Consider the following 16,078-nt stretch of genomic DNA (forward strand, 5'->3'; position numbering starts at 1 on the left):
GGCTCCCGCTTCCCGTCGTTGCGTTTTCCGCGCACGGCTTGTCGTAGACATCCAGCAGGTTGGACGCAGGCGACGAGCTGCGATCGGTTGTTACGACGTCGTTCACAACGGCGCGCCGCAGCGAATCGCACACACTTTTCGCACATGTGTCCCCGCCTTAAGGCTGAAATCCCATTTCGGCACTCATCCGCAAAAGTCGTTCCTTCAGCTCGGGGTCTATAGTACGAGAGAAGCCGCAGCGAGGGTTGCGAGACACAGGTGAACATAGCAGACAGCGGGAAAGCGAGCGAGCGAGCGATCGAGCGAAAGAGCGCGTCAACCGGAAGTAAACAAACCGATCTCGTCGATGACGTATTTGTGGGCGGAGCATGGTCCCGGCCTGTAATCTTTATTTTTTTATGGTTTGCTCCGGTGTACGAGTTGAGAGGGAAAAGGCTGGTGGTCATTTTTAATAGCCATTATCTCTGGTTCCGCACAAGGTAGATCAAAAATTTTTGCGGTAGGATGATGGATCGTTCAATGTCTATCAATACTTCGACTTCTCTTTGCCTACACGGACACCGTTTCAGGGACCCTTTAATATTTCTAAAAAATTTTTCAGAAAACAGTTTCCGTATACCTTGGGCTAGCTTGGCGTATGATGGCCTGGGTTGCCTGTGTGCTGTCAAACCCAACACAATACTAAAGGCCGAGTCACACTGCGGAAACAGTCCGCCAACCCGTCCGACAAAACAGTGTTTTCGTCGGGTTGGCGATCCTGTCACACCACGTCAACACGAACAGAGGGTAAACATGTCGCTGTCTCCCGCCAGCCTGTGTTGGCCACATGTGCGCCGCTTGTTCACAAACTCTCTGTCACACCGGAAAAACCACCTCAATCGCGTTCCCCGGCGCTTCTCTGCCTTTGCTCGCGCGCTCTCCTCCGTGCGTGTGCACAGCCGCGGAAACTGGAGACACCTTGCGCTGTTGTAGCTACTGGCGGTTTTGCAGAATGTCGGACGAACTATGATCGTGCGCGGCGGCTGAGGTGCAGCCTTGCTCGATTCTGACTCGGACGACCAGCCGCCACCGCAGAGAAACCGCGCTGGATGATTGACTGGCTGAGAAGGGCGCCTGAGAAAGGCGTTTTCGAAAACTTCATGCGAAAGAATTAAACACGGACTATATGCGTCTACTTTCTGTGCCCTGTGTCTACTTCTACACATTTTGTGTTTTGCGCTGCTGTTCCACAATGCATTATCAACCCGGCCGGTCACTACAAATCACGCCACAATCTCGGCAGATTCATCGAGTTTGTTCCACGCTCTGAGAGTACTAAAAAAGAGATATAATTGTACGCATCATTCTTGCAATCAAATGGGAACCCAGTAAAGTTATTCTGATTGCTATCTCAAAGAAAAAAATGCAGCACTGCTTTCTTCTTCATCTCAAGTTCAAAATTAGCAGGACAGGTAACTGGTAACTCGCGCTCACCTGTGAAATACAGTCCCAACTAGCGATCTCTTGAAACACAGATTCCTTCAGATCACACCGTTGATATTTTGGGTCTGTTATATTCCATGGAAAACGCTTCTCTTCAATCATCGCGATCAGGTCACTTTCCTGGCGGCACGAGTACGACGGCAGCATGTTCACGCGAGCAACTGGCACGCTCGTATGCCGGCTCCTGCTCGGGTGGTTCTCGCGCACAAAGCCGTCAAGAAACTTCTGGAACTCGCAGCCGAGGCAGTCCCTGGAACAGGACATTCCTTTTGGCTCCCTACAGAACCGCGTTCGTCAGAAGTGTACGCTTACTCACAAGAATGCGACGGGGATCGAACGTGCTTCTCCACGGCGGCCGCACCTGCCAGCCGACGGTGGCCAGGGCAGCCTTCCCGTCTGTATGCACCCGCCTGCAAGACGCCGTACCGCAGCAGACAGCATTCCAACGAAAGGAAGAGCTCTTTTTTGCACTTTGCAAACGAAGTTTCCAAGCACGAAAGGCACAAAAGCGGTGAATCACCGCAAAGTGCTTGGTTTGTTCGTGCGGTGTCGCCAGGAAATTCGCCCGGCCGGCGAACAGCGCCAACCGTGTCCACGAACGCTGTTTGTTTGTTGTTCCGGTTCCCGGAAGCTGTCATACCGAGGGAACACCCCAGAAACCTGTCTCGTTTCCCTGCCGTTCGTGCAGTGTGACAAGAAGTTGTGGGACAAGTTGGTTGGGCGACTTGTTGACGGCTCGCTTGCGAACATGTTTGGTTCATGTCGTTGTTGTGTTTCCGCAGTGTGACTCGGCTTTAAGATATTGATTTCCAGAGAAATACTTTGATGCGGCTGATTGAGGCTGTGATTCAGAATGGCAGAAATGTAATCGCGCTACTAAGGGAACCTGCCTTGAGGTGCCCTATCACTTGGGCTTGAAAGCGCCTGCTGTAACGGATGCTACCCCAAGTTCGTTGTTCTGTGCAGTCCTTTCAAAACAAATCCGCCATAGACGTTACTGCTGGCACGCTGCCAGTAGGAAATCACTTTCTTCTTTCTTCTCTCTTTTGCTCACTTTTTTTTTTTTCATGGAAAAACTTCATAAGATCAGGTTTGGTGGTCAAGATCATTTCCTTACTTCAGGTTGATGAGAGCATTGAACCCTGCGGGTACCCGCCGGGTAATAAAATTTGTTTGTTACCTCAGAAACTTCGTGAAATGAGGTTTCGTTAGATTGTGGCTTTTAACTGCTACTGAGGCTGCCCTTAGCTACATGTTTGTGTTTGATTTCTTTGATGGCATCATGTAATAACCGCTCGGGCACAAAGTGTGGGGTTGCTTCACTGTGCTTAGAAACAGCCCTGGCCCGAAGCGAGTGCCTTGACCACGTGAACCCTTGCTGCCCTGCAGGGCTGTGGAACGAAATCTTTCTCTTCTCCAACGTCTCCATCTTCATCCTGCTGCCGTTTGCCTACCTGTTCACAGAGTCGGAGGGACTCCCGGGATCTCGGAGGGTGAGATGTGTGTGCTCGGACAGCACCTCTTCCATTTCTGCACTCATGCATGCATCTAGGGGGGGGACACTGTGGCGACAAGGCTGGCATTGATAAGGCCAGGAAAGGATATTGAGGCGTCGCTGCCAGTAGCTGCTGTCGCACTGTGACGACATCTAGGCAGCATCTTCGGTTGGGATCCCTGAGGCCAATCAGTTCAAAATGGAGATAGAGTTTTTGACTTCACGAGCTTGAATGAGAACACCTCCCATCAGAACACCGCGCCGCCTGTTTAACCTCCTCAGCATTCAACGTATACATGGATCGACCTTGGCATTTAATGAATCTTTTCTTCCAACTGCAATAGAAAATTGAAACCTGCTACCCGACTACATTGATAACGAGCGCGACGCTACTAAATTTCGACAGGCATTAATTAATCACTGTACTGAATAAAAGATACTTCTCAAACTTCACTCAGTTACACTTATTCTTTTTCTTGTTGTTGTTGTTGTTACCGCCTAATTCAGCCTTGCGCCCTACATTATTGACCAACGTTGTATTGTGATGTATCGTTTTTCATTTTATTGTATTGCATTATGTTTTGTTGTAGTAACGTATTATTCTCAGTTGCATTTGCTTTGTAACCCCCCCCCCCCCCTTATGTAATGCCTCAACAGAGGCCTTTAAGGGTAAAATAAAGGATGATGATGAGGTGCTGTGGTAAAAGTAGCATTTCATTTTCAAGTCCACTTTTTTTTACAAAGTTACAAGCTGCTCAGTCGGACATTTTGTGGGCCGTTTTACAACTTTCTCGTTGGAATTTTTCGTCTCTCTTCATTGCTAGCTAAATTCATTGATTAATCTCGACTAATTATGCGAGTAAGCACAATACAAAAAATAATGTGACTTGCTCTGTACAATGAGCCAGCAACATGCATTTGGCCTCGTCATCTTAGAGTGCCCTGGCTAAAGTTAGCTGGGACGCCCTGTGCATCTACAGTCAATAGTGGCGCCATTTCCTTATAGCTTTGTTGGTTAGACGCATGAGCTAAGGGCACTTAGTGTCGCCCTTGTACACTACGTCTATCCCTCCCTAAGTATGTGCATATCTAGGCAAAATATTTGCAAAACCAGCCGGTTAGGGCACATAGTCCTGAAACCATGCAGTTGGTCCCTTGTGGGCTGAAAAAGTGCTGGTGGCTCCCCAGCAGGTTCAGTGGTGAACACGGGAGCACTGTCGCCACCATCTGAAGCGAGGCTTGCGTGTAGTGAGCCTTGCGGCTGCGACAGACTTGAGAGTATTGACAGAGGTTGCTCTGAGGTTCTGCCAGGTGTCCGTGGGCTTAGAGGCTTGTGACTAGTGTGGAGAGCAGCCATTGTCATCCCTCAGTACCGCATGTTGTGGCGATGCTTCGTTCGGAACTGCAGTCAGCTGTGAGGCACTCTAAGTGCGACCGTCTTCCAGGCAGAAGGACCTATGCGCTCGAGTATCTTCAGTTGGGGTCGAAAATCGGGAGTGCCGTTTGGACCAGCAATTGGCTTCACAACTTTCGCATACTTTCCTACTTCGGTATTTGGGCTGCTCTTCGTCGGTCAGCATATGCTTTGCGTTGGTAAAGTGAGAGCATCTCCTGAGTGGGGTCTGTGCAGAAGTTGGCAGAGGGATGGCCACTGACATCCAAGGATGTCCTTATGTGCTGGCTGTGTAGAAGCACTGCCATCCAGTGATACTGTGAGGAGTGGCTCTGTAGATTCTCAAGTACTCTGTGGCAGTGCTCTTCACTGGCTGCTGCTCCAGTGAGGCCAACTGAACATACAACTTGAGCGCACTGTTAAATCTTTCGACCTGTCCGTTTGCCTGGGAGGGTAAGACACAGCCCAGAAGCTATGCTTGGATTCGTCTGTCCTGAAGAAAGGACAACAGGGTAGCCTTCTCGTGCGGAGTATTGACAGGAGGAAGAACGCCACTTTATGGGAAGACTTATCACTGCAGAAAACAACTTCTGGCCATTTGGAGAAGTGATCAGCTATCGATACAAAAACCGACAGTCTGCTGATACATGCTCAGGTGAGTGAACGCTATCAGCAGCTATACTGCTTCGCGGTTTATCTGGAAGGGCCACTGGCTGCAGTGCGGGGAGAAAGCTGATGACAACTGGTGTATCTTGTTCGGGAACTACTTTGTGGACGTGAGCCGAGCGTCGTCCTTGTGCACTGCGGGAGCTACGGCAGCCTTGTATGAAGGGCCCACGGCAGCTGCATGCGAAGCAGGTTTTACCACGAGCGGGGTGTACGGATGGCTCGCAGCTGGCTGTGGTGCATTTACCGCAGGTCTTTGGATTTCCATTGTATGGAGCAACAGTGGGGGCTGCGTCTGAGGTTGGCGGGCAAGCATAACAAGCATATGGAAGTGTGTGCCTTTGTTGCTGAAACGGCGGCTATCTTGCATGCTTCTTCCTAAAGCGTTAGGTTGGCATGGCTGTTGCTCTACTATGATGTCCTGAATGGGGTTAGCAAAGCCTTCAGGCTCAAGCTGAGCTCGCTCGCGAAGTAGCATAATTTCAACCGGTACGGTCGAAAGTCAGTGTGTCGCCTTCCAACACCCGTGATTGTAACTGCGGAGATAGAGCGCCAGTGACGAGCTGCTCGCACATGTTTTCGTTCGCTTGCTTGGCAAAATTCCAAGAAGCTGGCAGTTTTCGAAGCGCGAGAGCAAAGTGATGGACTCACCATGCAGCTGACGGTGCTCACGGAAGTGGTGCCATTTTAGCCGATCGTTGCGTGTGTCGTTGTATTTGTTTGGGGATGCACCGCTACGGTGTCTTGCTTGGAGGCTGTGCCACGGTTCTCAGGTTTCAGCTTCAGAAGCCAGTGGCTCAGTCGGCAACTTCATTGGTGATGGGAGCGCATTTAATACGCATTGTCCTTCCAGGCCCAAGCAGTACAGCAAAAGGGCTTGGCACAGGCAGCTCCATCCAGATGAAGAGGTGTAGCTAACGGGTCCATGGTATGGCTGGTATGCCTGGGGTGGCATACCACCCTCATCACCAGATTGTCATGCTAGCCAAGGGAAAAACCAGCGCACATGTCAACCCATGGTGTTCAAGACTTGTTTATTCAAGTCTGCACTCATGTATATATCTTCAGTCAATAGTGGCACCATCTCTTTATGGCTTTGTTAGTTACACACATAAACTAAGGGCACCTGGTGTCGCCCTTTGACACTGCCGTTTTTATGTTATCCTTTTTCCTGTATCTAATATTGTTACATACTGAGCATTTATTTACTATGTTTACCGACCATGACAGAAAACTCAGCACGGCAATGCAGACTAGCTTCTTATACGTTCTTGTTCCCCCCCTACACTTTGGCCTAGCTCCTGTAGTGAGCTAAGCAGGTTCTTGAGGGCGGAATCTTTCGAGCCAAGTGACAGGCACCGCCCAGTCCTTGCATGAACGCCAGTGACTTCTGGCAAGGCGCAATAGGATGTAGTTGAAATCACTGATGGGCTCCACTGCAACAGAAGGGCCAGTGGAGTGAGATAGGAGCATCATCATCATTGCAGGGCAGAGGCCTCTCCCATGTCTCTCCAATTAACCCTGTCCTTTGCCAACTGTGGCCGCCATGTCCCCACAAACTTCCTAATCTCATCCGCCCACCTAACTTTCTGCCGTCCCCTGCTACGTTTGCCTTCTCTTGGAATCCACTCCGTTACCCTTAAGGACCAGCGGTTACCTTGCCTTCGCTTTACATGCCCTGCCCAAACCCATTTCTTCCTCTTGATTTCGACCAGGATGTCATTAAGCTGCATTTGTTCTCTCACCCACTCTGCCCGCTTCCAGTCTCTCAACATTACACCTATCATTTTCTTTTCCATAGCTTGCTGCGTTGTCCTTAACTTAAGCTGAACCCTCTTTGTTAGTCTCCATGTTTCTGCCCCATAGGTGAGTACCGGTAAGATAAAGCCATTGTGTACTTTTCTCTTGAATGACATTGGTAAACTGCCATTCATGATCTGAGAGAACCTGCCATATGCACTCCACCCCATTCTTATTTTCCTAGTTGTTTCCCTCTCATGATCCGGTTCAGCTGTCACTAGCTGCCCCACGTAGACATACCGTATTCACTCGCATATAGGTCGACCTTTTTTTTTTTTCAGAAATGTTGCCCATAATTAGTTATCGACCTAAACTCGTGACCAAATAACCTCGACCGATATTCGTGACGCAGGTCTTCATCATCATCATCATGCGGGTGCACACAGGGAATTGCTGTGTGTACTCGCATTTCTCTTTCGTTCATTTCTTTGGTCTTATCGTGGTAGACAGCTTAGGAAGGAGCATATTTTGGCGTTCTGGGCAGGAGCGGTGATAGTAAAGCACGGGAGGCTTTGGAGCTGTATCACATCAGAAAAAGAGGCAAAAGTTGTGTCAGCAAAACATCTGTGCACCTTTTTAAAGCTGAGATTTCATATCTTGAATGGTTCTGTTGATTGCACGTGAGGTTTCTTTCTGCGCATGCCTAGGTTTCTGTATAAGTGCTCGCTTTTCAGAGATTAAAGTCAGATGAAGTGTGTGCTTGTCCTACGTCGTATGTGCATGTTTTTCAAAAGATATGGGTCGACTTATATTCGAAAAAGTTTATTTCTCGGCGAGCCTAATGTATATGGGTCGGCCTATATTCGTGGTCGACCTATATTCGAATAAATATGGTACTCTCTTACTACTTCCAGCACCTCGCTACCAATTGTGAACTGCTGTTCCCTTGCTAGAGTGTTGAATATTGCTTTGGTTTTCTGCATGTTAATTTTTAACCCCACCGTTCTGCTCTGCCAGTCTAACTCATTGATCATGCTTTGCAGTTCATGATGAAAATTTGCGGGCGCGAACAAACAAAAGAGAGAGAAGACTCTGTCTTTTGTTTGTTGGCGCCCACAAATTTTCATCATGAACAACCTACAACTAGCCCAGCTTTCCATTCTTTTGCAGTTCATGTCCCGAGTGACTTAGCAAGGCAGTGTCACCAGGAATTGCAAACTACTTAGCTATTCTCCATTACTCTTGTCCCCAACTGTTCCGAATTCAGGCCTCAGAACACCTCATGTAAACAGGTGGTGAACAGTACTGACGAGATCGTGTCTCTCTGCCTGGCACCCTTCCTTATTGGAATTTCATTGCCGACTTTATGGAGGACTATGGTAGCTTTGTGGGTGCTATAGTTACCTTCCAGTATTCTCATATAAGACTCTTCTACACACTTATTCCACCGTGCACCTGGCACAAACCACGTTTGTGCTGCGGCGTCCACAGCCACACTAAATAGCCGGGGACACAATGGATTTGCTAGTGTCAGATATTGGGGAGCTCTTGGGAGTCCAAACTGCGGATGTGGGCAAGTCGCCGAGTTTCTGCAGAGAGTGGTGGCATTGGAAGGAGAGAGGAAAGGTGGTGTTAAAGCCTGCAAGGCATCATGTGAGCGTAAAGAGCGTTGTCTTGTGTTGCATGCACGGTTTTGTACGCACATGTAATTGAAAAGAGGGCGCCATTTCAGTTGGTTTGGTTAGAGGCTGAGCATGCAGTTTATGCGCTCCGAACTTCTTTCTGATTAACTAGGTTAAAGATAAATGCATTTAGCAGTTGTTAGTTGAGTCTTGAGAGTCTTTGTTTTGTGACATTTGAGATATGTCAACCAGCACTGCCTTGACATTCAGGAAGTCTCAGTGTGCTGTTCAGCTGTTAGCTTTGAAAGGTTCGTAGACTACGACCAGAGAGAGAAGCTTGTCCTTGAACATCGCCCACAAGCCCGGTACATCACGCTTGATGCTGTAACCGAGGAAGTTAAGCACCTAGAGTGTTTCTCATTGCACCATAGTCAAATAGCAAGTATAATAGAAGTGCGGTGGAATGCATTTGGGCAGATATAGTGAAAGCCCATAACTCTGAACTTCAGTGGACCAAAAAAATGGTTGAATTATCAAACGACCCCCTAAAACTGTGGAGTACTACTTGCATCATGGTAAATTTATTTGATGAAAGACTGGGCAATGGATGCCTGCTTTTGAGGTAAGAATGGTGCAGCAATGACTGTTTTTTCACGTTTCCGTCAGTGCTTTATTGCAAGTATACCATTGATGGTCGAAGCAGAACTGCTTCAAAATCGGAAGAGCCTACTTGACATCCTTCACGTTGCGACGGGATGGAGCTCCAACGCTAGTGCATTCCTTCACAAGCGGCACCACTGCCTGTGAGGACGCTTCACTGCACAGGCAAAGAGCATGTGGCAAGCGTGCAGCGTTGACTCGTTGGAAGCATGGAACCATGGGGACGGAAGCGGAAGGAAACAACTCAGCAGCACCGAAGCAATAAAGGGAGGGGGAACGCCAGAGTCAATGAGCGTCTGAAATGTGAGTTGGCTGTCTGATGTTGGCTAGTTGAGATGCCATTGCCTGTGGGCTGGCGCGAAGCTCAGGAAAGTGAAGCCGCAACAAAGCGGTTGGACTGTTCCCAAAAACGGGCCCGTATATTCGTCGTCACATTGCTCGGCATTGACAAAGGTGCGCGGGCCGCTTGCAACTCTACAGCCCAGAACAGTTTGGATTGTGCTATTTCGACAATCTCTCACCGTGTCGGTCATACCTGGACACGGCATCTTCGAAAGCCCGTTCAAATGGAGCCATGGGAGGCCCAGCGCGTCCAAATTAGTGTGCGACGACATGCAGGTTAGCCAGGACTGAGCCAGCAATTTGAATTGTTTGGGTTTTGGAATTAACTGCAGTTGAATTAATGAGCTTTATCACTTACCCTCAGATAATGAGTAGCAACTTACCAGTACTCACCTGCAAGGCTCGAACTTGGAGGCTTGCAAAAATGCATCAGATTAAGTTGTGGTCAGCACAGCAAGCTGTTGGAAGGAAAATGACAGGGGAGAGCCTTAAAGAGAGCATGGTGGATCAGGGAATAAATGCAAGTTACGGATATTTTAGCTGTGAGGTCTCACAAGGTGGCAATTTCAGTACAGGGCAAGCAACACTCGGGTGGGTGGCTGGGTATTCGATTCCCGGTGATCGGTCTCGCAGGGGCTGATCTCGCGCCTCTACGAGACCTTCCTGGTGCTGATGCTGGTGGCGGCACTGCTGTTTGGCATGACCTTCCTGCTGTCTGCCATCCTGGACTACGGCCGTGCCAGCATCCACTCCCTGTTCGGTACGTACAGGTGGTGGCATGTTTAAGGGGGCACCTGCAGCACTTTTTTGCGAATTTCGCGATATTCAAGCATTCAAATCTATATAGGCTGTGGGTAAAGCATGCCAAGTGTTTTTGCACTAGCATTTAAGTTGGTGACATAATCGCCTATTGAATTTTGTGCTTCTCCTCAATGCACCAGAGGAGTACAGGGAAATTCAGCGTGACGCCACTGAAGGTATGATTTCAAATTACCGCTTTCGTCAACCACACCCTGCCCTGACTCGTTAGACGCTGCGAAACAACTCTCGGCAGGCTTTGCCTTCGGTGGCGTTGGTTTTTTCCTTCAAAGCAGGCGTTTGTGCGTTGGAAGTGTACCAATACCTTTGATGACGTCATCATGCGCCCCCACTTGGCGTTGGTGCACTGCGGAGAAGCTTCAAAGGCATTTGGAGTTTAATTGGGCAGTTACTTCACTATTTCTAGTGCTAGCCCAAAAAGTTTTCGCATGCTTTACCTGCAAGTTTTGCACATTTGACCCTCTCAAGCTCGTTGATTTCTGGAACCTATGCAGTTTCTCTTTAAGAGGGCACATGGTTCCTGGAACATTTTTCTTTGTTTTTGGACTAAATGGGATGAAAATGCACTGTCTTTAATCTGTTTTTTATGCTAATTTCAAAGACGTTCATCAGAAAAATATTAACATGTGGCTAGATAATATACAGGACAAACAGTGCAATATAGGAAGTACTTTATTGATTAAGCCAATATTAGCTATTTTACAACTTGAAGCTTAGTGTAGCAAGGACTAGTTGACGAGCAGTTTCAATTAGAATGCTGAAAAAGTTTGCAAGCACAGATCAAGAAATCGGTTCCCAACATTGTTTACTTTTATTGCAGCAACATGCTGCTATAAAAATTATTCCTTTATCTGCTCTAGATATCCTCCTTGTAAACTAGCAACCAGTCAAAAAAACAAGGGAAAAAACAGAGGTGAGCTCATTTGCACATTATAAAGTGGAATTACAGGGAAAATGCTGACCCAGGGAATGGCTAAGCTGGTTAGATATGCATAAGGCGGGCCGCTGATTTTGAGAGTACTGCTTACAAAAAATCCATTCCTTCGTGATTTCGGCCCCTCCTTTATAAGGAGGAGTGAAACTACGCTCAGTGGTTCTTTCAAGCTGTCTTTTTGTTTGTCTAACAGCAAGAGGGATTTCATTTCTTTTCCTGCCACTCGATTCAAACTTGTGTCCAGACTTAACAGTTGCCGTGAGAAGCACCCTTGAGAAAGGGATGCCAAGCCTCAGGGTCCTGGCGCACCTCAGTTTGCTAGCGAAAACAGCTGGTGGCGGCAGTACGTGTACATTTGAAGCATGTTATGAGAGAGACTGCTCTAGCAGGTCATCGGGAATAAGAGATTCTTCACACACTTGCTTGGCCACACTGTCTGTCCTATTTAAGGAGGGCCTGGCAATTTTAACTGCTTTTGCAGTTCAAAAGAGCTGCTGCTGGGGCTAGTTGGAAATGCATACTTGGAGGAATTGGTGAGTGCTATAAAACCACGGAAAAGGGACTAACACACAGGACGAAGCGCTTTCTAACAACTTTGTTGTTCGTGTTTTGGAGTGACAGCTTCGAAGAAGCGCCCATTCCTGGGATTCATGTCATAGTAGTTGGCCGTAGTCTGTCATAGTCATCGGCATAACCGGTGGGTGCGTTGCCATAGGAACCACTCAGGGAGTGGTTACCAGGAGTGGTGGAAAGAGGAAATGCGTAACCAGTGGGTGCTTAGCACAGGAACCATTCGGAGGGTGGTTACTGCTGGTGGACGTAACCCCAACCCTGGAAGGAGGAAGCTATGGCGAGGGCACAGGAACGCGCAACCACTGAGTGCTTTTCACGGAAGGATGGTGAGGGTTACCAAGGAAGGAGGCTTTATGGCAAGAGCGTATTAAGGCGTGCCCAGAGGACGGTTACGGTAACCGTCCAGAATATGATTACTGTGTAAGGAGGAGGGTGTGGCGGAAGCTGAGGAAACCCCAACGACAGGTTGGTCACCGTGGAAAGAGGGGAGGGTATGGGGAGAGAGTGAGAAGGCACAACTGGTACATGTTCGCCATGGGTACCTACTGGAGGATGTTACCCTAGAAGGAAGAGGAGGGTTACAGTGGAAGGAGGGTATGGTGAGAGCATAAGAAGACCCAACTTATGCATGGTTGCCATAGGAACCAACCGGAGGATGTTACCGTAGAAGGATGGGAGGGTATGATGAGAGACTGAGAAGGCACAGCTGGTACATAGTGGCTGTGGGAACCAACCAGGGGGTGTTACCCTTGAAGGAATAAGAGGGTTACAGTGGAAGGAGGCTATGGGGAGAGCATGAGAAGGCGCAACTGATGCACAGTCGCCATGGGAACGAACCCGAGGACGTTACCCTAGAAGGAAGAGGAGGGCTACAGCGGAAAGAGGGTATGGCGAGAGCCTGAGAAAGCGCTACTGATGCATGGTCGCCATGGGAACCAACCAGAGGGGGTTACATAGAACAAGGGGAGGGTAGGGTTAGAAGGCGCACCTGGTACATAGCTGCGGTGGGAACCAACTGGAGGGTGTTACTCTAGAAGGAGGAGGGCGGTTACAGTGGAGGGAGGGTACAACTTGATGCATGGTCGCCATGGGAGCCAACCAGTGGGTATTACCTCAGAGGGAGGGGAGGGTATGGTGAGAGCGTAAGGAGGTGTAGCTGGTACATAGTTGCCATGGGAACCAACTCGAGGGCGTTACCCTAGAAGGAAGGGGAGGGTTACAGTGGAAGGATAGTATGGTGAGAGCCTGAGAAGGGGCAACTGATGCATGGTCACCATGGGAACCAACCGGAGTGTTACTGTAGAAGGAGGTGGAGGGTATTGTGAGAGCGTGAGAAGGCACAACTGCTACATAATCGATATGGGAACCAACCGGAGGGGGTTACCATAGAAGGAGGGGAGGGTGTGATGAGAGCGTGAGAAGGCACAACTGGTACACAGTCTCCATGGGAACCAACCGGAGGGTGTTACCCTAGAAGGAGGAGGGGGTTACAGTGGATGGAGGGTATGGTGAGAGCACTGAGAAGGCGCAATTGATGCATGGTCGCCATGGGAACCTACCAGAAGATGTTACCATAGAAGGAGGAGAAGGGTATGATGAGCACATGAGAATTCACAACTGGTACAGTCGGGGACAAAAGTCTCTGGGCCACGTGTTTCTCCAACGAGGCCGATAACTCTGCTATTAGCCGGAGGCTGGAGACTGCACTTGAAGAGATGAAAGTCAAAATTTTTGTGCTTTCGTCTCCAAAAGTGTGGTATCCAGCCTCCGGCTAGTAGTAGAGCTATCGACTTCGTTTGAGGAACACGTGGCCTAGAGTCTTTTGTCCCAAACTGTGCTTAATTGCCATGGGAACCAACCGGAGGGTGTTACCCTAGAAGAAAGAGGAGGGTTACAGTGGAAGGAGGGTATGGCGAGAGCATGAGAAAGCGCTACTGATGTATGGTCGCCATGGGAACCAACTGGAGGGTGTTACATAGAACGAGGGGAGGGTAGGGTTAGAAGGCGCACCTGGTACATAGCTGCGGTGGGAACCAACTGGAGGGTGTTACCCTAGGGGGAGATGCGGGGTTTAGTGGAAGGAGGGTATGGCGAGACTGTGAGAAGGCGCAATTGATGCATGGTCGCCATGGGAACCAACCAGAAGATGTTACCATCGAAGGAGGAGGAGGGTTACTGTGGAAGAAGGGTATGCGAGTGTGTGAGAAGGCGCTACTGACTCGTGGTCACCGTGGGATTGAACCAGATGGTGTTACCCTAGATGGAGGAGTTGGGTTATAGTAGAAGGAGTGCATGAAATCGCCAGGGCAACCATCTTGAGGGTGCTACCCTACAAAGAGGAGCAAGGTTACTTAGGAAGGAGGGTATGGGGAGAACATGAGAAGGCTCAACTGTTACATAGTTGCCGTGGCAACCATCTTGAGGGTGCTACCCTACAAAGAGGAGCAAGGTTACTTTAGAAGGAGGGTATGGCGAGAGCGTGTGAAGGCGCAACTGCTACATAGTCGCCATGGCAACCATCTTGAGGGTGCTACCCTACAAAGAGGAGCAAGGTTACTTAGGAAGGAGGGTATGGGGAGGACATGAGAAGGCTCAACTGCTACATAGTCGTCGTGGCAACCATCTTGAGGGTGCTACCCTACAAAGAGGAGCAAGGTTACTTTAGAAGGAGGTTATGGCGACAGCATGAGAAGGCGCAACTGCTACATAGTCGCCATGGCAACCATCTTGAGGGTGCTACCCTACAAAGAGGAGCAAGGTTACTTAGGAAGGAGGGTATGGGGAGAACATGAGAAGGCTCAACTGCTACATAGTCGTTGTGGCAACCATCTTGAGGGTGCTACCCTACAAAGAGGAGCAAGGTTACTTTAGAAGGAGGATATGGCGAGAGCTTGAGAAGGCGCAACTGCTACATAGTCGCCATGGCAACCATCTTGAGGGTGCTACCCTACAAAGAGGAGCAAGGTTACTTAGGAAGGAGGGTATGGGGAGAACATGAGAAGGCTCAACTGTTACATAGTTGCCGTGGCAACCATCTTGAGGGTGCTACCCTACAAAGAGGAGCAAGGTTACTTTAGAAGGAGGGTATGGCGAGAGCTTGAGAAGGCGCAACTGCTACATAGTCGCCATGGCAACCATCTTGAGGGTGCTACCCTACAAAGAGGAGCAAGGTTACTTAGGAAGGAGGGTATGGGGAGGACATGAGAAGGCTCAACTGCTACATAGTCGTCGTGGCAACCATCTTGAGGGTGCTACCCTGCAAAGAGGAGCAAGGTTACTTTAGAAGGAGGGTATGGCGAGAGCGTGAGAAGGCGCAACTGCTACATAGTCGCCATGGCAACCATCTTGAGGGTGCTACCCTACAAAGAGGAGCAAGGTTACTTAGGAAGGAGGGTATGGGGAGAACATGAGAAGGCGCAACTGCTACATAGTCGCCGTGGCAACCATCGTGAGGGTGCTACCCTACAAAGAGGAGCAAGGTTACTTTAGAAGGAGGGTAAGGCGAGAGCGTGAGAAGGCGCAACTGCTACATAGTCGCCATGGCAACCATCTTGAGGGTGCTACCCTACAAAGAGGAGCAAGGTTACTTAGGAAGGAGGGTATGGGGAGAACATGAGAAGGCTCAACTGCTACATAGTTCCTGTGGCAACCATCTTGAGGGTGCTACCCTACAAAGAGGAGCAAGGTTACTTTAGAAGGAGGGTATGGCGAGAGCGTGAGAAGGCGCAACTGCTACATAGTCGCCATGGCAACCATCTTGAGGGTGCTACCCTACAAAGAGGAGCAAGGTTACTTAGGAAGGAGGGTATGGGGAGAACATGAAAAGGCTCAACTGCTACATAGTCGCCGTGGCAACCATCTTGAGGGTGCTACCCTACAAAGAGGAGCAAGGTTACTTTAGAAGGAGGGTATGGCGAGAGCTTGACAAGGCGCAACTGCTACATAGTCGCCATGGCAACCATCTTGAGGGTGCTACCCTACAAAGAGGAGCAAGGTTACTTAGGAAGGAGGGTATGGGGAGAACATGAGAAGGCTCAACTGTTACATAGTTGCCGTGGCAACCATCTTGAGGGTGCTACCCTACAAAGAGGAGCAAGGTTACTTTAGAAGGAGGGTATGGCGAGAGCGTGAGAAGGCGCAACTGCTACACAGTCGCCATGGCAACCATCTTGAGGGTGCTACCCTACAAAGAGGAGCAAGGTTACTTAGGAAGGAGGGTATGGGGAGAACATGAGAAGGCGCAACTGCTACATAGTCGCCATGGCAACCATCTTGAGGGTGCTACCCTACAAAGAGGAGCAAGGTTACTTAGGAAGGAGGGTATGGGGAGAACATGAGAAGGCTCTACTGCT

At 49.3% G+C, this 16,078-nt stretch overlaps 1 protein-coding gene across 11 annotated transcripts in view; it reads left to right on the forward strand.

The window, feature by feature from the left end:
- Positions 1-16,078, forward strand: part of lili (LMBR1-like protein lilipod) — a 190,316-nt gene that overhangs the window by 31,013 nt on the left and 143,225 nt on the right. For 9 of the 11 annotated variants that reach the window (XM_089547565.1, XM_089547561.1, XM_089547566.1 and 6 more), the window contains 2 exons: positions 2,872-2,975; positions 10,034-10,160. In XM_089547565.1, the coding sequence (XP_089403691.1) occupies positions 2,872-2,975; positions 10,034-10,160 (231 nt within the window). The remainder of the gene's footprint in view (positions 1-2,871; positions 2,976-10,033; positions 10,161-16,078) is intronic. The other 2 variants (XM_089547569.1, XM_089547570.1) reach the window with 1 other exon arrangement.

Source organism: Amblyomma mixtum, chromosome 6, assembly GCF_055824585.1.
Source record: "Amblyomma mixtum isolate Tamu chromosome 6, ASM5582458v1, whole genome shotgun sequence".
Taxonomy (NCBI): Eukaryota; Metazoa; Arthropoda; class Arachnida; order Ixodida; family Ixodidae; genus Amblyomma; species Amblyomma mixtum.